Below are 21518 nucleotides of genomic sequence, written 5' to 3'. Positions count from 1 at the left end.
GGTCTTTTCTATGGTGTCCTTGGTCCTTTTCAGTGTTGTCTGTTTGCTAGAGCTGCATTGTTAGAAGCACCTGAGACAGTTCGCCCCTATAGCCTCTTTATGTAGTGTCTTTACTCATTTAGAGCACAGCATTACTCTGCTCCAACAGGTCCGAGCGCCGTCTATTCAAATCAATGCGCTCACCTTGGATTCGCCATCAAAGACACGGGTTCAATGAAGTCACTATAAGAGCTACGACGAGTGTGCCACACACACCTGTCAATGCCAAAGTGTAATTACACGGACTTTCCTTTAAATGCAGAACTGATGTGATCATTCAGAACAACTCCGGTTACCATGGCGATAGTGTTTTACTATCTATCAATTGATGACTGCCTATGGGTCCAGTGTGCTCTGCTGCATTATGTAAGTTTTCTGGAGGTGGGCCACGATCTGCTTTCCTCCACGGAGACGTTTTGTGTTTCTTCAGCACGGAAATGACGCTTTTGTCCATTGCGTTCATCTCACAGCACGATATTTATTGACATATTTTGTAGATGGAACACTTTTTTGCTTTTAAATTACCTTGACAAGATTTTAGTGTGAATTATTTCTGTCATAATTCGAAAAATTTAAGTAAAAAACATATTTCTTCATGTTGTCTCCACTGAAATGAATCATGGGAGATGTAGTTTCCAATGTTCATAAGCTGTTGCTGCTATAAAATTAATTGCATTTAAGCAAAGGAACTTTTAATTCGATATATTGTGAGAATTTTGACGATATGATATCACAATATTTCGGTTATTGTGACATCCCTGATTATTATTGCTACATATCTTGATAAACACGTCTTGTTACCGTGAGACGATCTGACGTGTAACTTGGCTTAATCCATGTTTCATTTGTTCATTAGTTTTTCTAAATAAAACCAAAAATAAGAAAATGAAAAAACTATTTTCTTCATTATTTGATTCCAAAACCAAAATGGAGAAAAAAAAAAAAAAAAAACAGGTAAAGATTTGTTTTTTCAGTTTTCGATTTTGTGTTTAAATGAATAATGGAAAAAAAGGATAACGTTTGTTTCCCGTTTCCGTGACTTAAACTGTGATGCCAGACTGAACCAGGACTGAACCAGAACTGAACCAGGACTCAGACCATGATCTGGTTCAATCCTGGTTTATCCCTGATTCAGTTCTGGTTTAGTTCTGGTTTAGTCCTGGTTTAGTCCTGGTTTAGACCTGGTAGACCTGGTTCAGTCCTGGTTCAGTCCTGGTTTAGACCTGGTTTAGACCTTGTTTAGTCCTTGTTTAGACCTGGTTTAGTCCTGGATTAGACCTGGTTTAGACCTGGTTTAGTCCTGGTTTAGACCTGGTTCAGTCCTGATTCAATCCTGATTCAGTCCTGATTCAGTCCGGCATCACAGTTTAAGTAACAGAAAGGGGAAACGACCATTATCTTTTTTTTCCATTATTCATTTAAACACAAAATCGAAAACTGAAAAACAAATCATTATCTTTTTTTTTTTTTCATTTTGGGTTTGAAGACAAATAATGAAGAAAATTATAGTTTTTTTTTCCTTATTTTTGGTTATATTTTGAAAAACGAATGAATGAATGACACACGGATTTGGCTTCCTCATGTCTTCGCGGACTTGGATAAGTGTAATGCCATACTGTGGAACATTCCCAGCTAAGCAATAACATCTCCATGAATACAAGAAGTAGACAAGCGGCAGACCTCACACCAAAAGCAACACGGTGCATCTTAAAGTGGATATTAAAGGTGCACTGTGTATATTTTTGGTCGCCTCTCCATAGATCTGACAGGTCTGGTTTGGTCTCCATGAAGACAGAAAGTAGTGATGTAACAATAACAGAAATATCGTGGTATCGTATCATCAGAACTCTCACAATAATGTCGTGGTCCATCAACATATATCGGATTGCAATTTTTTTTACTTAAAAGTATTTAAAAAAAGGGAACTGCACAGACCATGATCCTTTACTTACTTTACTACATCATAAAATAACTTTTAAATCTTATATCGTTGGAATATGTCAGTAATGATTCACATAGAAGACTGGTCAAGGTATTTTAAAAGGAAAAAATACCATATGTACAATTCTGTTAACCCCTCCAAAATTTTGCAATAAATATCGTACCGTGAGAGGCATATAGTGATAATATCATAGCGTGAAATATGGATATTGTTACATCCCTAATAGAAAGGTTTAATGCCATACTGTGAAACATTCATACGACATAGGACCTCATTTCCTAGTTGATCCAGAGTGCTGGAAACGCGTGGAGACACTTTTTGAAATATTCCATCCAGTCCTTGTATTTGCAGAGGTCGCTGGTGCTAGACTAGTGCATGTCAATGGTCATAGTTACAATACTCCTGCCACTAAAAACAGTCTTACCCACTCCACAAAACACCCCAAACAAATCTATTATTACACCAGACTGTCCATGTGAATGTCTGTGTGGATAGAATAATGTTTGAAATAAAACCAATCTTGTATCACATGAATTGTCGCATGTTGAGGGACTATTTTCTCAGCAGCAGTGGAATGTTAATTTGCCGGTAAGACAGGTGCTAGGTGATATCAGTCCGCCGCTGCCGAGCTTTCTATCAGGAAGTACAAGCATGGATCTATTAAAATAAGTGGATACAGTGTTGCTGCTTGTAGCTGCCTCCAGTTGACGTAGTGGTCACTCAGTGGTACTACAGCGGAAAAAAAACATGGGCCGAGACAAGATTCTTCTCATAGTGCACAATGTAATCACAAACTGCTCGTGTTTGGCTGACAGGGCACCTTCAACTTTTAAAAAAAATTTGGATTTTGTGGTGATTTTTACCTATTTTTAGATCATAAACTTTTTTCAGCTCAAAATCCTTCAGTTGTCTTTAAAAACGCTTTATAATCGTTAGCTCCGGCTCTGCTCTGCTCCACTCTAGCTCCTATCGCTCTGATTGGTCAAAACGATCACATGATACACGAGACCGCGCTCCGTGCGTGCGGTCGCGTGCATTCGCGTGAGCCCGGGGGAGAAAAGAGCACTACTGCGCATGCTCGGTCGGCCCACAGCCACCGGAAGTACCTCGCCAGGCTAAAGGCTAATCTGGGATCATGCGCCATTGAGCTCGGCCCATTGACTTGAATGGGCGGCCATTTTGAAACCCCGAGGCTTGAGTAAACTTACTAGTCAGGCTGATGCCACCTAGTGCCTCTGCTCAATTTAATTTCTCTCCAGCGACTAGGTCAGGAATCAGAATACACTAGACAGTTTGCAAGAACCCCGGAAGTTGTAAACTACACACTGGCCAATCAGAGAAGAGCTGTGAGCCTTGACATCAAACTCGTCGCGTCTGTGTGTGTCCCTTTTGTGGAACAGCACAACAGTAAACAAAGCGTCGAGATGGATGTAGACGAAGACTGACATTCTGTGTTGTTAACGATTCCCCAGATCGAAGATTTAAAGCCGGAACAAAGAGAATGTTTGGTGAATTTTATCAAGGGAACAGATGTTATTGTCTTTCTTCCTACAGGATTTAGTGCATTACATACGTCACGACCAAATAGCAGCGATTGGTTAAAGGTTGTATAGAGATTTTCCAAGACGAGAAATCCAGACTGTTTGTCCTTTTTCAAATGTTGCGCATGCGTGAAACCACCCCCCCTCCCCCACAGCTCCCTACGTAAAAACGCCTTCTCCCGCCTCCTCTTTACGCCAGAAACAGGTTTGTTTACAGCCGGTGCTGCACATGACTTGTAAACAACTAACTACAGTGTGGTTAGGCAAGACGGAGAAGTGAGGAGGGGGAGCGGGTGTGCGGACATTTCGTTCGGACGAGAAGTGAGGAGCAGGAGCGGAGCAGGGAGAGAGGAGAGGAGAGGGGAGCGGTGCGCGGAGATTTCGTGCCCGGAGAAATGAGGAGCAGGGGGAAGAGCGGTCGGGCAGCGGGGACAGGAGCAGGAAGGTGCGCGGAGATTCCGTGCGAATGAACTAGCTACAACACACAGCAGCAAGCGGACTCTTTCTTTGCCTTGAAAATTACGTTTTCAGACATAGGATATCGCTTTCGTGTCCTGAAAAACGTTTGACTAGCTCTTGGAAATAAAGTACGTTTTCATAATAAGCAGAAGTGACCTGTCCAGGAGTAATTTGGCGACCAATGTCAGTCTTTAGACCCTGCGTCTGCTTCAGTTGCGCCATCGCTGGAATGAATCTTCAAGAATCACTTAGTTAGCTTCGCTGCTTTTCCCCTTGTCTTCTTCTTTCAGCGACCTCAAAACTGACTTTCTTTTGCGGCTAACTGCTCCTGGATTCTTGTCTGCCATTGCAACAAACTTTGTGCGAACTGCGAGGAAGATATAGGTCAAAAAAAGCCGCTAAGAACTGTTGCGTTGGTGGAGTAAACAGCGTCTGTGCGTCTTGCGTCTGTGCATCTGTGGACTGCGTGACAGGCGTAGGTAAACCACGTACCGGCGGCGCGCAGGCAAGTCAGTTACGCTAGAAACGTAGGAGATTGATTGACAGCCTGTCAGCTAACAGATAACGAGGCAGTGTCGTTATCTACAAATGTTTAGCCCCACCACGTCCAGAGTTGATTAATTTTTATTCTCTTTTTTTGGTCATCATAATTACAAGGCTACTGCACCTCTATAATGCTATCATTGACAACTTGAAACAAAACAAACAAACAAAATCCTCCATACAACCTTTAAATAAAAAAGTACCCACCTACCGTCGAGCGAACGAATCCTAATGCTGCGAGGTCACACTGTTTCCACGAATTGAAACCGGCTCATGAATCAGGCTAACAACTCACTACTGCTGCTCAGACATAAATCCTTCAAATGCAAGGTTAGTTTTACTTCTAAAATTATTCTATCGACACAGACATTCACATGGACAGTCTGGTGTAATAATAGATTTGTTTGGGGTGTTTTGTGGAGTGGGTAAGACTGTTTTTAGTGGCAGGAGAACTATGACCATTGACATGCACTAGTCTAACACCAACGACCTCTGCAAATACAAGGACTGGATGGAATATTTCAAAAAGTGTCTCATCGCTCTGGCTCACTAGGAAATGACGTCCTGTGTCCAAAATTCCGAACTGTCCCTTTAAAATAATGTTTTAATTAAAGTTTAAATTTAACAATCACATTTTTTCTTTGGTTTTAGTAACAATAACACACAGTAGAGCAGCAGAGAGGGAGTGAATGTGTGTTATACTATTTTTAGTCATGCCAAAATCATCCCTGTGGTGGTTGTAAATAGTTTATTATGTGTACAGTGTAAAGTCCAGTGCAGCTCTCAGACAGACCCTGCGTGTCCGTTTATATTTTGCATGTGAATCCTTGTCTTCGGGCGTCTTTGGGTCTCATTTGCATGTTCTCCCTCATGTAAAATGGTACAGGAAATCATATAGAGTCTGCATTTCTTTTGTTTCGTACAAGCCAACTTCACGATTGTCTGTATATTTATATTTATTTGTTGTATTTTTTTTTGTAAAAGTGTATGTAAATGGCGTGTTTTTATTTAAATGTGGAGTGCTCAGGGCAGTTACAGCATGTTTTTAACTTCATCTCAACCATTTTTGTTCTCGAAGTCAACAAAAAAGGTTCTATTTTGTTAAGGCCGTAATTTTTTCATGTGTTTTTTTTTTTTCATGTCACTGTTTTAGGTCAATACGATAAAGTTACACAATAGTTTCTGAAGACAGTATAAGATTTACTATGTTACTATGTTATTGGTGGTTTTCAGATACAGATAATATACGCGCTTCTACTCACTATTGGATTTATCTAACTAAAATCCATTGTCACTATAGGTGAGTTTCAGCTGATGTCATTGTTATTAAAAGCCCGCGTTGCATGCTGGGAAATATTTTGGTTGGAGGCAAGAAACACGATAGCGGTCAAACACAGTGCGTAACCTCGCGTATTTATCCCCGATAATGGTAAATTCCTGCTGCATTATCGGATGCACAAATGGAAGCACGGAAGAAGGAAAATGTCTTTTTCATATTCTGAGTGAAAAGAACCGCTAACGGCGAATTAAACGACTTTCAAACATCCGCAGAGCAAACGTAGAAGATCCTAGCAAACCGTGGACTCCAACAAGTTCAACAACACATCGAGACTCTTGGAGGTTTTCATCTTTTCTGCTGTGAATGGCCCAGGAGTTTCCACCAAGTCATTGTGGATATCGCCGAAGTGAATATTTGTCCAGGTAGTTGGCGATTCCGACCAGAGATTTGGTTTGGTCCACCTTTTGTCAGGGTTGAAAAGGATGATTTGGCGTCCATCGATGCTTATGACCAATTTCTGGTCAAATGGTCTTGGGTCGTCTGCCGTTAGAGTGGATAAATAACCGGGATCAATACCCTTTACGTGCTTTCTCGCTCCGTCCGTCATGTTGAATTAGTGTTTCTTGCCGCCGACCAAAATAATTCCCAGCATGCAACGCGCACTTTTGTCAACAATGAAACTCACCTATATAAGTTACCGTATTTTCTGGGCTATTAGGCGCGCTCTTAAACCTCCAACCCCATCAAAAAACGACACATAGTTTATTTTGGATACATTGATGTTTTTCCGCCTTATCTCACGTTCAAAGTTTATCTTATTCATTTGATGTCTTAAAACCGCTCTAAGGTTCATATTTGTAGCCTGTATTTAGTTTTAATTTGAAAGTTTTGCATAAATTATCAATAACAAAGTGTCTTTTAGAGAGAGAGAATACATGCATCGTGTAACATAAAAATAATCGTTTGAATAATCGTGATTTCAGTATTGAGTAAAATAATCGTGATGATTATTTTGTCCGTAATTGAGCAGCCTTAGCCCATATTACACTATTTTCTGATCTGTTACAATGTTGTTTCCACATCACAAACATGGAGCTGTGTTTTGTTTCATTCACACAAGTTTAACACACAAACCCTGTATATTTAGTCCACACACCTTCACTAGAATCATTATTTGGATGATTTCAGCCCTGGAACTGTCAATCTCTTCTGAACTAAAGGCAAAAGGTACTGTAGCTGTCAACTCGAAGACTACTGCTTCATGACATTGAAAATATGTGAAAGAAACAAAACACAACTCCAGGTCTGTTTTTGATGAAGTAACAACATTATAACCTGGTTTAAAGCTCACAAGACTCAATTTTGTGTACCATATTTTCCGGGCTATAGGGCGCATTCTTAAGCCTCCAACTGCATCAAAAAACAACTGCACGCCCCACAATCCAGAGCGTGTCCCAGAGAGTGTCCCAGCACGACTTCAGTAAACTACAAAGCCACAAACACACACGGAGCAGACAGCGACCGCACAGCGAAAAACACCCACAGACACACTCATCACTCCACGCCGACGAGGAACGGAACGGAGGAACGAACCGAAAAAGCGAGTGCAATGTGCCACTTCTAGACACAACTGAACAACTGAGTCACTGCGAACACGCCGACAATCCAGTTGGCCCCAGACAGCACCCTCCCTACACGCCACAACTGAACAAAGCCCAGAGTCACCGTGAACGCCACAAACAAACAAAACCACTCACCCGTCCAACTGTTGGGTTTCATTTAAAGTCCTGTGCAGTTTATTTGTGAAAAAAGTTCGAAAATAGACCATTTAATGACAGTGCGTCTTATAATCCAGAGCGCCCTATAGTGCAGAAAATACGGTAAATATCATAGGCCTATTGATACTACAGCTGACCTCATCAACATTCCCTGGGAGTGTGATGCTAACTGTAGGCACTGCTCTGTCTGAGGCTTTGTTAGACTTTAATCTGAGCATTAGTCGAACATAATGTGAAAATGCATTCAAGCCAATTTTGTAGTATTTCTTGAGTTTTCAGATGATCTTTACACTTCATTGACTGTATTTGCCTATTGATTGATAATGATAAGTTTATTCCGACATTATTTCACAAACATATATAGTCATATTTAAAGGTGCACTGTGTAACTTTTCCGGTGGAGGGTCCGTCAAATATTTTTCTCCATGGAGATGTTATTGATTTGTCTGGAATGTTTCATAGTATGAGGTCTTAAACCTTTCTATCTGCATGGAGACCAAACCAGACCAAGTTACAGGTCAGATCTGTGGAGAGGCGACCCACTCACAGTCAGAATCCCTGTTTTTCTATTTAAAATGTTTCTGTTTTCTATTTTCTGAGCTATAAAATCACCTGTAAGTGAATAAATGTAGTGTAGTAGAGCTGTTTAATGTCACACTGTGGAACATTCCAGCCAGAGTAATGACATCTCCATGGAAATAAACTGATGAGGGAACCCCAGCTTTAAAGTTCCACAGTGCACCTTTAACATTCACAGACTGAAAGGTGTAGTCTGAAGCTTAAGTGTATTAGGCCTTCCCTTTATTCCTCTGCCATAGCATCATCTCGAAACCGGTGAAACCAGTTCTCTATGTGTGCTTTTATCACCATAGTAACTGCTGAACATTCCTCCATGCACACACAAGTGGGACACCCCCAGCGTGGTGTCACTGCAGAGTATCAGTAGGATTTGGGGTTGTTATTTGAAACTGTAATCTTTTGGTCAGTTCTGACTGTGGATCTGTTTGTGCAGAAACCTGCTCCTCCCAAGCCTGAGGTCAAACCCAAGAAAACTGCTGTCAAGGTAAAATACTCTTCACATTTCATTACATTTTACCAGTAACATCTGTGTTTTGGTGCAAATAGAAAGAAAAACTGCAGGACATTTTAATACAGCATTCATTTAGGAGATATGCACTAAGTGACTGCTAACTTGATAGATATTTTCTATGTTGCCATGTTTGTTTTTTTGTTGCTGCTGCTGAAGGTTGAATTTCTTTTGGGATCCACAAAGTATCTGTTTAGGACCAAGGTAGGGGTGGGCCAAAAATCATACTGGTAATAAAGACAAGCACATCCAATAAAAGCCGTGAAAGCAATCCAAAGACAACATTGTACAAGAAAAGAAAGAGACTGCACTGCAGTTCTCTGAAACTCCCAAATCTTGATTTTAATGACACCACAATGTGACGTTTCTTCAGTCCCAATGTTCAAAAGCTGATAACAAGTGTTGAATGAAATTTATAGTACAAAACAGTACTATTAGGAGGAGTTGGGTTCCAGAGCCCAAACTGTGCATGGAGATGAGCCTGACTATATCTAATCAGTAACACTCAACCTCCCACACAAGCTCAGGCTCATCCCCCTAGGGAGGTGACATTCCATGTCCCCAGGGCCAGTTTCCACGTCAGGAGATCCGGTCATCAAGGCCCCCGCCTTTGTCTGCCACCTAGATCTCTTCACACCAGTAACAGTACTATTATTAGCACTTTATTTGTATATAAATTGTATTTATATACAATTTATATACAAATAGTATATAAGCACTAAGTAATAACACATTTATAGTCTAATATAGTACTAATATATTTATATAATATATTTGTATATTTATATCAATTGTATATAAATTGTAAATAGTGTAAATATTTTTGGCTGTAACAAACTGATATACCACTTTAAAACAGAGTGAGCACGTGTTTGGACTACAGATTTCATTCAACAATTGCAGTCAAACTGTTTAACACTGGGACTGATCACGTGGGTCAGGTGACTACACATGGACCTATAAATAAAACAGGTGTGAAACTTAAACTTTCATGTCTGAAGAGTGGCTAGACTGCAAATTGTTATATGTCATTAAAAAAAATTAATAATAATAATAATATCACAATTTTCTTAGAGCCAGATCCTGATTTTGACATATTACCATTCATGCTGTTACTGTTTAAATCAGGTGTCCCCAACCTGGAGCTCAGGAGCTCCCAGTCGCTCTCCACTCCCTTCTTCCAAGTAGCTCGCCAAGGAACTTCTGAATCATACATATTGTGCTGAATAACTAAGATAAATGCTTATATCATTGTAAATGCAAGCTTTTAATGCCTGCATTTGTGCATTAATACATGGATAATGCTTTATGTTTTAGGCATCTAACTGTCCTGATCTAATCTAAGGCTTGCCTAGGCTCTTTACTCAATTTTTTCTAACCGCTAAAGTGTGTAACTGTGTGGCATTTTTGTTTCATAAAGGAGCTCACTGGAGGAAAAAAACTGGAGAGCCCTGATCTATATGTTGCCTTTAACTAAATCTATCTGCACGTTTCTCAGAGTTCACATCACACTGACTGGTCAAAGCCTCATGTCACTGTGAAGGCTGAGCAGCAAGAGACGTGTGTGGAGTAAAATGTGTGTTTGTGGATACAGCTGCATTAAACAGAGAATTACTAAATCAAAAAATGTCAATATCACCGCTAAAGGTTATCGTCACATGAAAAAGATCACAACTGGACTTTTAGAAACAAACTGCACATATCGACAGTATCACTTAAGTATTGGGCAATATTGGCTCGTAAAATATTGTTTCGTTAAAAATATTTGTGCTCTGTTTTTGTTCTTCAGAAGGTGGCAGAAGAAAAGGTATCAAAGGTTGCGAAGAAAGGCGGAGCTAAAGGAAAGAAAGATGATGGCTCCGCCCACAATGGTGATACGAAGAACAATGAGGTAAGAGCAGGACTGGCTGAGACTTAAAGATGCACTACGTAACTTTTCTGGTGAGATTTTGTTACAGGTGTTAGGCTTTAAAAAAAAAAAAAAAAAACTTGAAAGACATGCCTTCATACTGTGAGCAGAGTCGCCTCTCCACAGATCTGGCTTTTGGCGTTTGAAGCTGTATTCTGTAGAGATCGATCGTTATGTTTAGTTTTTTTTTTTTCACAACCGATACTGATTGTTTTAAGTCTAGAGAGCTCTGCTGATATTTTGGAGCCAATTTAGATAATTTCCCCCAAATTATCTGATTTTAGTAGCATTTAGTCATTTACTGAATTACATGAATTTAGTGAAAACTCATTCATATTCTTGTTTAACTTCAAACAGGATAAGGTCACATTTTTGTCGTCTCATCTCTTTAAACATAAGGGTTAAAATGGAGCTTTATGCATCTGTAGGGAAATGGAATAGTGAACATTTTGCTGGATCAATTATTGGTTCCATAATATCAGTTCATAAATTGATATTCTGGTCTCGCCTTTAATTAGATGTAATAAGAATATTTACAGACTGATTTTGGACTAGAACTATTCATGTGCATATGACAGAAATGTGTGCATATTTGTCTGTAGTTGAGCATAAAATAAGTATTCGTAAACTCCCGAATGAGGCCAGTCGTACATAAAATGTATTGTGTGTGTTTTATCCATCAGAATACAAATTGAAAAGTTACGACATCAAGAATTACCAATATGAATATATCACCAAATGAAAATTTACGATTACGCTTTCTTCAGTACGAACACAAATTCACAGATGCCGGACTTTTGCGCCGCATACAAACTGAAATAGGATTGAACCAGGACTAAAACAGGAATGAATTAGGACTAAACCATGTCTAAACCAGAAGTGAATCAGGACTGAGTGGCAGGACGGGCCTGGAGGTGCACCTGCGTAGACCGTTGAGTGACCGCAGACAAAAGGACCAGCGCAGAAATCCGCGCCCCATGGGGCTAAGCTCAGCCATCGCCCGATCGCACTTTGCGGATAGTTTAGTCCTGGTTTAGTCCAGATTTTTTCCTGGTTCAGTCTTGGTTCAGTCCATATGCAGTGCAAAAATCCGGCATCTCAATCGATGTTTCTTCTGCTCAATAAATAATGCTTGTGAAGTGAGGATGTATTTTTGACATTTGACTCGTGCCTGTGAATTCGTGTTCGTGCTGAAGAAAGTGTAATACTAAATTTTCATTTGGTGATTGTAATTCTTGATGTCTTAAGTTTTCAATTCGTATTCTGATGGATAAAATACACACAGTACATTTGATGTATGCCTGGACTCATTCAAGAGTTTACAAATATTTATTTTATGCATAACTACAGACAAATATGCACGGATTTCTATCTTATGCACACAAATATTTTTTAAAGGTTCTTTACTCTGTATAGATCGTCTCATGATGTTTGAACTTTAATTCCTACAAAGCTGTTCTGTAGTTATTTGAAGGTTAAATAACACTTGCATAACACGATTGAATCTCTTGTGTAATAAGTTAGCTGTGTTTAATGAAATAAACACCTGCATCGGTTAATACCGGGTATCGGCAGATATGCAAAGCTGAAGTATCGATATCGGTATCAGAACTGAAAATTAAATATTGGCTACTAGTGGAGAATAAAGTCTGACAGCTGAAATCGTAAAAACAGCAAAAATCGGTTGATCTTTAACACTCTGGAACATCTCCTTGGAGACGAGGAGGTGATTAATAGACCTGGTAAAGTTACATATTGCATCTTTAATAACAATAAAAAAAAACATGCTTCTTTCTGAAAACAAAAAGTTAATCATTTTGTTTTGCTTGTCTTATTGTTTATGAACACACAAACACACATATCTTATTTACGTACACTCACACACTCACGTACTCTCTCAACACACACACACACACACACACACATGTTGTATAGATCTATGTGTCTCGTCCGTGTGTGCGTGTGTCCTCCATTAGAACCACAGCTCCGTCTCTGATGTCAGTGCGAGGGCAGAGTGAGACAGTCCGGGTGAAGGGTATGACCACTGATAATCCTCCAGAGTGCTCCATCACTAAACTCATCGACTGTAATACTAATATTCTGTGTGCAGTGTGTGTGTGCTCTGTGTGCTGTGGTTGTGTATTTAACAAAACGGCTTCTGAAAAAGTGTAGTTAAAGCTCCAATATTACACTCATGATGTTGTTTTCTCGTCACAAACCGACCTGGAGTGGTGTTTTGTTTCATTCACATGTTTGACACACAAATCCTGCACATTTAAGACTGAAAACACTCTGATCCACCTCTGTGTTTTTAAACTCCACTGTGTTTTTAAACTCCACACACCTTCACTACAGTCATTTGGTTCAAGGTTTTTCAAATTGGGTAAATGTGAGCCTCCCCTTAGAATATACATGGTTTAGTCCTGGTTTAGTCCTGGTTTAGTCCTGGTTTTAGTCTGAATTTTAGTCCTGGTTTAGTCCTGGTTTTAGTCCTGGTTTAGTCCTGGTTTTAGTCTGATTTTAGTCCGAATTTTAGTCCTGGTTTAGTCCTGGTTTTAATTCTGGTTTAGACCTGATTTATACCTGGTTTTAATCTTGATTTAGTCCTGGTTTTAGTCCTGATTTTAATCCTGGTGTAGTTCCTGGTTTAGTCTTGAATTTAGTCCTTGTTTAGACCTGGTTTTAGTCCTGATTGTAGTTCTGGTTTAGTCCTGGTTTTAGTCCTGATTTTAGTCCTGGTTTAGACCTGGTTTAGTCCTGGTGTAGTCCTGGTTAAATCCTGGTTTAGACCTGGTTTTAGTCATAGTTGTAGTCCTGATTTTAGTCCTGGTTTTGACCTGGTTTAAACCTGGTTTTAGTCCTGATGTTAGTCTTGGTTTAGACCTGGTTTTAGTCCTGGTTTTAGTCCTGGTTTAGTTTTGGTTTAGTTCTGGTTTAGACCTGGTTTTAGTCCTAATTTTAGTCCTGGTTTAGTCTTGGTTTAGCCCTGGTTTAAACTTGTTTTTTTAGTCCTGGTTTAGACCTGGTTTAGTCCTGGTTTTAGTCCTGATTGTAGTTCTGGTTTAGTTTTTGTTTAGTCCTTTTTTAGACCAGGTTTAGTCTTGGTTTAAGTTCTGGTTTAGAGGCGTGGTCCACTTGCTGTATACAAGGCAAAAAATATGACGCTCCAAACTCTGAGTCGTCGTCAGAATGGCAACATTATTTTACATCTGATACACACACACACACACACAGTTACCAAGGGGACGAGGCCTCACCTACTGAAAACACATGATTTGTTTGATTTCAGCAGAATATCCAATCTCTCCTGAAGAAAAAAGGAGCTGTTAACTACTATCACATGACATCCCAAAGTGGAACAGAGCATTTGGACTAATAGTTATTCAAACATGAATTAATGAATCAAATCACAACTCCAGGTCTGTTTTGGAGGCGGTAACAACATTCGAACATGACTTCAATCTCACTAGAATCCATTTTGTGTAATATAGGACCTTTAAAAAAAGCTTCTTGAGTGTAAAAATCATTGTTTGTCGCAGAAGAAAGGAACCATTATACTCTGCTCTATTTCACCGCAAAAAGTAATTGGGCTTTTAAATTGAAAGAGACTGTACCTCTGTTTGCTATTCCCGTGATGGCTTGTGTCCTGAGGGTAATGAAACAGGCCGTCCCATAATATTGCCAGTAATATTGTCAATACTGTGATCGTACTGTACCCATATTGTTACAGCCACTGACGGCGCAGTAAAGTGGGCCAAGGACAACTTTAAAATCCTGTCTGCCTCTCACAGTAACACTCGGGAAGGAGATCGACTCGGTGTATTTAGAGCAAGAAACGGTCGATCCTGCGCTGTATATTTGAGCTTAAACGGCCCATATTAGGCTATTTTCTGATTTCTGAGGTTATTATGTGACCTAGAGTTGTGTTTTATTTCATTTACACATGTTTAACACACAAATCTTACACATTTAGGCTGCTCTTGAAACAGAAAAACTACCGCTTCATGACATCACAAGGTGGAACAGAGTATTTGGAGCTTTAGAGATGTAGACGGACGAATATTAAAGTGTTACTCAAACGTGTAAATGAAACAAAACACAACTCCAGCTCTATCAGATGAAGAAAAAAGATGTAGAGCGCTTCACTGGCAGTGCTGGGAAGGTGACTTTTAAAATGTATTCCCCTACAGATTACAGATTACATACCCCAAAATGTAGTTTGTATAATGTAATCCATTAAATTACTTAAAGTGAGTAATGTAAGATGAAAACTTTGGATTACTTGGTTTGCTGTAGAGAAGCAAAGACGAGGATACTTAACCGTATTAAAAATATTATTGATAGAAGAATAAGAAACACGTCTACGCAGCATGATTTAGTCCTGTTAAATCCTGTTTTAGTCCTGGTTTAGATCTAGTTTAGACCTAGTTTTAGACCCGGTTTAGTCCTGGTTTAGACCTGATTTAGACCTGGTTTAGACCTGGTTTAGATCTAGTTTAGATCTAGTTTAGACCTGGTTTTAGTCCAGGTTTAGATCTAGTTTAGATCTACTTTAGACCTGATGTTTGTCCTGATTTAGATCTAGTTTAGATCTTGTTTAGACCTGGTTTTAGCCCTGGTTTAGTCCTGGTTTAGACCTGGTTTAGATCTAGTTTAGATCTAGTTTAGATCTAGTTTAGACCTGGTTTAGATCTAGTTTAGATCTAGTTTAGACCTGGTTTAGATCTAGTTTAGATCTTGTTTAGACCTGGTTTAGATCTAGTTTAGATCTAGTTTAGACCTGGTTTAGACCTAGTTTTAGTCCTGGAATTACCGAAAAAAAAAAAAAATAATGTAAAAACAGGAATTCAGGAAAATACCGCTGTGTAATCCATTTATTTCAACAAAGTAACTGTAATCCAATTACCACTCACTGAAACAGTAACTGTAACTGAATACAGTTACTCATAATTTGTACTCTGATTACGTAACTGCAGTACATGTAATCTGTTACTCCCCAACACTGTTCACTGGGTCATAAAAAGTTTAAAAATAGCAGTCCAGGTGCTTTACGGGGGTTAAAACTGTTGTCTTCAAACAGAAAGTTCCCCTTGCTGGAAATTGTAAAAGTGGGCAAGGTACAAACCCGAGGCACTGCGGAGTGTTTGTACCTTGCCCACTTTTACATTGTCCAGTAAGAGGAACTTTCTGTTTAAAGACAACTCCAGCTATGTTCTGATTAGGGCAAGAGTGTTCAAACTTTTTTCATCAAGGGCCACATATGTAAACACAGATGAAGCAGAGGGCCGATCGAGAGCTGTAGACTGATGCTCAATACAGTGAATAATTGAAATATGTGCATGTTGAACACGTTAGAATGAGCGGTCAGTCTTTATTCACGCTAAGATCCTTAAAACCACACACTAAATATTCAACATCAGCTTTATCAAGGTAGATTTTCAAAAACCTTGCAATAAAAAGTTAATTTCTAATTGATGCAGGTCATATCCCGATACACGAGTCACGATATCGATATGATTTCGATACGTTTTAAGACATGAAACAAAAATCTCATCTAATTTTTTCTGTTAATTAGTAAAATATAATAACAATATGATGTTAACGAAACTATACATTACATACCACACATTACAGTACAACTTCTGTAAAGATGTAGTTTATATGTGAAGGGTTTTACAGCTCAGCATTTAAGAACAGACTTTCTCAGGCAGTTTTATATTTTATAATAGAACAGTTGACTCTTAATATAGAGACTTTCTTTTCTTCTCGTCCTGAGTGTGTCGCGTGTCGGTGCTGCTCTGCCTCGTCTCCAGCAGCAGCACAGACAGACAGCAGCTCCTCCCACACTCACCTGCTCTTTTTACACACACCAAGCTCTAACTCCTCTTTCTGGACACTAAATTTATGTTATATTACATAGATATGGCTCAACAGAAAGAGAAAAAGATGGCGTTTATTGCGAGTTGCGTCGCTGGTGCTTTTATGAGCACATTTGATTAAAGCTGATGAAAAGCCAAAAGTGATTCTAAAGTATTTAAAAGTGAATAGCTTTGTCATTCCTGGGTCTATCAAAGTAAAATAAAAAGTGACTGGAAGATAAAACCTTCCTCTGTTAGAATATTTCAGCTGTAAGCCTCTTTGGAGCTGTTTTCTTTCTGCATCGGGGTAGGATACAGCGATAATTGTTTTCCTTTCGGACCAAAAAAACGACAACACAGGCATGAAGGGACGTGTGTGTATCGTCTGAACATGTGTATCAAATCGTGACAACAGTATTGAACAATTTGATATTATATTGAATATTGTTGCATCCCTAGTTCTAAAAATACTGTTAGTTGATTATCCATTACTTAGTGGTTAGCAAATTTTGAAGTCATGGCTGCCCTGGGACAGACTGACAGATGTGACAGTCATAGTGTGCAAACAACCTCTTTGACCTCAAGTGGGGTAAAGCATCTTCTTCATGTTTATTCTCAGTCCTTTATGTAGTTTCCCTGCCTTTTATAAACCGCCATGTTTGCTTTTAATGTGAGTAAACATGCGTCGCTCTGATTGGTTAATCCACCTGTCAGTCACACTCTGTGAAATCAGGAGACAGGACACAGCTCCAGATCCACTCGTCTGTGTAAAGTTTTGTCAAGGCGTGTGGTTCTGGCTGCTCCGGTCAGGTTATAAGAAGAAAAAACGAACAAAGCAAAATTGAGTAAAAGTGGTCATTTATTTTGTCGTTTTTGCAGCTCTACAAAAACATCGACTTCAGCTCCATTTGGATCCAGACCAAAAGGGTTTAGGCGGAAGTAAAAATACTTCTAATCCTGTTAAACAATGACAGAAGTCCAACAAAGAAAAGCAGAGTATGAACAGCAAGTTTGAGTTGACACTTTCGTTTAGGACTTCCTGCATGTATAAGAGAAAAAAGACAAATAAAAACTAACTAAACTGAATGTATAGTTAATTCCAGATCTTTCTAAACATAATGCTTTATGCTCCTTTTTAAAGGCTTTAACAGTGTTGGACTTTTGACATGAAATATCCAAAAGTTACATTCACAAAAGTTGAGCCTGATAAGTTTTATAGTGACTAGAGCCAGGAGCTGACTGTACTACAACACAGATCAGCACTTTGACCAGATTTATTTTAGCTACTCCCCATCTGTATTAAATAATATCAGTGTTTTTATTAAACCAACAATTAGTTTTAACATTATACAAATGGGAAAGTAACATAAATGCAAAGTGCTAATAAGTTAAATAAAATATTCTCAAATAAGCAAGTAATGTTTGAAATATTATTAAAACCTTGTAAACAGTAAACAAAACTTTTCAAAAAGTAAAGCACAGCACTAACAATTCATGAACTTTTACTCAATCTTCAGATTTTTGCCCAGAAAAAAACAACTTGTCCACATTGAGTGCGTATACATGCACATCAATAACCTGGTTATGATCGGGTTTTTTGAGTATCCCGGTTTCTTGATGGTGCATGTATACGCAGTAACCCGGTTTCAGCCGGTTATGGCAGTATCCCGGTTATTAGAAACGGGTTACTGTAGCTGGTTTATTCCGATAGTAACCGGGTTATTGATGTGCATGTATACGCACTCATTGTCTGCAGTAAGTGCAGATCTGTCGGGGGGCGGGGGTTGGCGGAGATTCCGTCCTGGGGCGCGACGACTGTAGTTTTGTGAGGATTCACGTGGCTGGGAGGGATGTAGTCAAGGCGGGGGCAGTTGCTGTGAGGGTGGCCGCTCTAACTATGAAGCGCTGCGGGAAACACTGTCACCCCAATCACCGACGAGTTCCCTGGTGAATATTAAAGAGCCGAGTCTTCCATGTAGCTGCACACGTAGTGGCAGAATGTAAACATACACAAATCACTTGTGCACAGCCCTGCACCGACCCAAATGTCCTGTACCAAAACAGTTCGCCACAAATACATGTTACACCCCGAACTAGAGATGTGTAGTAAACCATTTTTAATTTTAATTGTAGAATCAGTCTGAGTGAACAAGTTCCTTTGGTTTTATTCATTACATAACATTAGTTTTGTTCAGTGTAATGCCTCAACATTGTTCTTTAAGTTTTGGTCTTTCTTCTCTTGACAGTTGTGGATAAATTGTTCATGTTAGAATGTTTATTCTTTGTGGAGTTTGTTGGTTGAAGATTTGGTGATGGGGCAGATTTATGAAGCTGCTGGAGAATACGACACACATTTACACACACATTTACACAGAAAAACATTAACCGTAACTTCCACAAACCTACACCGGGGAACTTCTGACCATTGTGAAAAAAGGTCTTTTGGCCTTTGTCATCTGAAACCCAGCACTAACCCCTCAAACAGAAACATAATCACTTTTTTTCTTATTATTTTCTTATTTAACATATCTTCAGGTTGGAGTGATGTTATTTTGCTGTGTGTTTTTAGTATAACACTGGTCCTATTTCTGTATTGTCTAACTCTTGTCTCCTTTTCTTCTTCAGGAATCTGAGGCAGCGGAGGAGGCGACCGAGGAGAAGGCGTGAAGAAACTGGACGCGGCCCACTGGACTCGTCCCCTCTGACTCCACGGCAGCAACCATCTTTTTTTACCGACGATTTTTGTACCATGTCGACTTTTTTTTAGACTCGTAATATTTTAGACAGACAACCAGCAACCCCCATGCCACTTACTTTGTCCATCGACGATAATTTGACTTCTTTTTTTTTTTTCTTCCCTTTCTCCTCAAAAACTGTATTTCCGCTCAGAAGACGAACGACAAAATGGCAACTTATTACGTTATGAATCGCTGCGAATATTCTTGACTGTTATGAATTTTGGCAGCTGTTTTTGTACCGTTTCCATCACGTTGTCTTTATTGTTTACCAGCTCCAAATTAACTGCTCAATGCCACAAATCAACACTGCACAAAAGTCCAGATTAGCTCCAATTAACTGGAATTGACTAAAAATATCTTTCTTTAGTCGTATTAGTTAAGATGCAGTCACTGCTTTTTTGACATGTTGTTTTATAAATATTTGATCAAAGCTGAATTAACAGTTAAGCAGTTTTTAAAAATCAAATGTACTTATTTAATTAGGCATATTTTAATGATCATTTTTTAAAAGTTCAGTAATCAGTTGAAAACAAGTCCCACATTTTACTACTACTACTGTTTCTAAAGAATGTATCTTTTATAAGGATGCACTGATTGCTTTCAACACCATTCGATATTCGCTTTAAGTTTCTGCCGATACCCGATATCAACCAATACCAGAGGGTCCGGTCAAGTGGTAACGGAGAGAAACGGGCAGATTTTTGACATTCAAATGTCTCTTATTCAGAAACTAGAGGGACTATTGAAATAAGTAAAGTATCAGAATGTAGGAAAGAGTTACACTCCAACAGGGTCAAGTTAAACCTGTGATATTCTTTCAAGTTGTTGACAAAAAAATAAAAAACTCATGTCGGTAACAGAGGGAATGAAATATGCAGCACGTTTTGGACAATAAATACAAACAGTGATAACTAGCGGTTCTCACTTACATATCCTTAACAAACTGGTTTGAATATTTGCTTCATATAGTTTTCTACCATATGGTACAAGATTAGGTTGAAAAACCTCTTACTTTTTGAGTCATGAAATTTTTTATTAATAAGGTCATGGTAACGGAGGGAAAATTGTACAAACAAGTAGAAGGTGCATGATTTTACATAATTTGTCAGCTTTTTTCTTCCAAATACTTTAATATTACTTCAAAATTAAAGGAAACTATTTCTATAAAATATGTCAGTCCTTCCAAGCAAATTTTTATCATTTTAAATACTTTTTTTTTTTTTTAAATCATGTACCTTCATCAACAGTTCAAAGATGGAATAACACAAGATATGATGAAATACATCCATTTATTTACATGATTTGCAGGTCTTTGAAATTTGGGAAATAATTTTTGTTCCATGTTTCATACATGGTCTGTTTAAAACATATGGAACTTTAGAACCAAAAATGGTACAGAAAAAAGGTCAACAGTTTCATAAACTAGAGTACATATGTATCTGTTCAATACATTTTTATATCAGATGCATTAACTTGAATTTTTGGCCTTGTGTTTACTTCTGCTTGACCGGGCCCCAGAACAGAGACTGAAAATATCATCCATTTCCTGTCGTGTGGTAAAACACGACCAAATAAATGTGTTTTGTGTCTGTTCTTTATCATTTAGAGGACTACGCAACAGCCTTGGAAAATACAAGTATAATACTGTGAGACATTTTGAACCAACATTGGCCTGTAATTCATCTAAAATTTGATATTCGATAGACCAAAATCCCAAAATCCAATCCCAGTATCGTATCGGTGCATCCTTAATATTTTGCGTTCATCTTTAACTAATGCAGTCAGAGGTTTTTTGGAGTGCACGTTGGCGGCTTTCTGAACAGTCATACATGCAGTACACTGAAAAAAACTGAATAAAATCTACCTTTGTTTCACATCGGCCCTTTTGTAAATGTATGCAGCAGAGTGAATGTGTGTGTCCGTCTCTCCATTTTCAATTTGTTCATTTTTGACCCCTCTCCCTGTACCTTCTCCCCTCACCCTCTCCCTGGACCCTGGATCTTCTCCCCTGGACTAGAGATAGACCGATATATGGGTTGGACGATATTTGGACTTTTTCGGCTATCGGCAATCTGCCTTATTTAGTTTTGGTCACTCTGATGCCTAAATAATACACATAAAGCTTCTATTAACACTTGAATAAAAACAGATAACTTCACAAAGTGACAGTGAATTTGTAGTAAATTTTATATAATCAAATGAAATAATAAATCAAGAATAAATCAAGTAATTGTTTTGTTAGTCTAAATCTAATCTATCTACTGATTTATCGGCCATTGGTTTCTCTGGATTCTAAATCGGTATCAGCATTGGCCATAAAAAAAAAAGAAGAAAACACATATTGG

General features: G+C 38.7%; 1 protein-coding gene across 1 annotated transcript in view; it reads left to right on the top strand.

Moving 5' to 3' along the window:
* The window catches only part of hmgn3 (high mobility group nucleosomal binding domain 3), a 33980-nt gene extending 12933 nt beyond the window's left edge, over nt 1-21047 (top strand). Inside the window, exons 4-6 of the mRNA XM_020939964.2 lie at nt 8594-8644; nt 10458-10559; nt 19061-21047. Of these exons, the coding sequence (XP_020795623.1) occupies nt 8594-8644; nt 10458-10559; nt 19061-19102 (195 nt within the window). The 3' untranslated portion in view covers nt 19103-21047. The remainder of the gene's footprint in view (nt 1-8593; nt 8645-10457; nt 10560-19060) is intronic.
* Nucleotides 21048-21518: the final 471 nt, after the last annotated feature.

Source organism: Boleophthalmus pectinirostris, unplaced genomic scaffold (genome assembly GCF_026225935.1).
Source record: "Boleophthalmus pectinirostris isolate CB_2022bp ecotype Guang Dong unplaced genomic scaffold, ASM2622593v1 HiC_scaffold_13, whole genome shotgun sequence".
Taxonomy (NCBI): Eukaryota; Metazoa; Chordata; class Actinopteri; order Gobiiformes; family Gobiidae; genus Boleophthalmus; species Boleophthalmus pectinirostris.
This window is presented reverse-complemented; position numbering and strand designations above follow the sequence as displayed.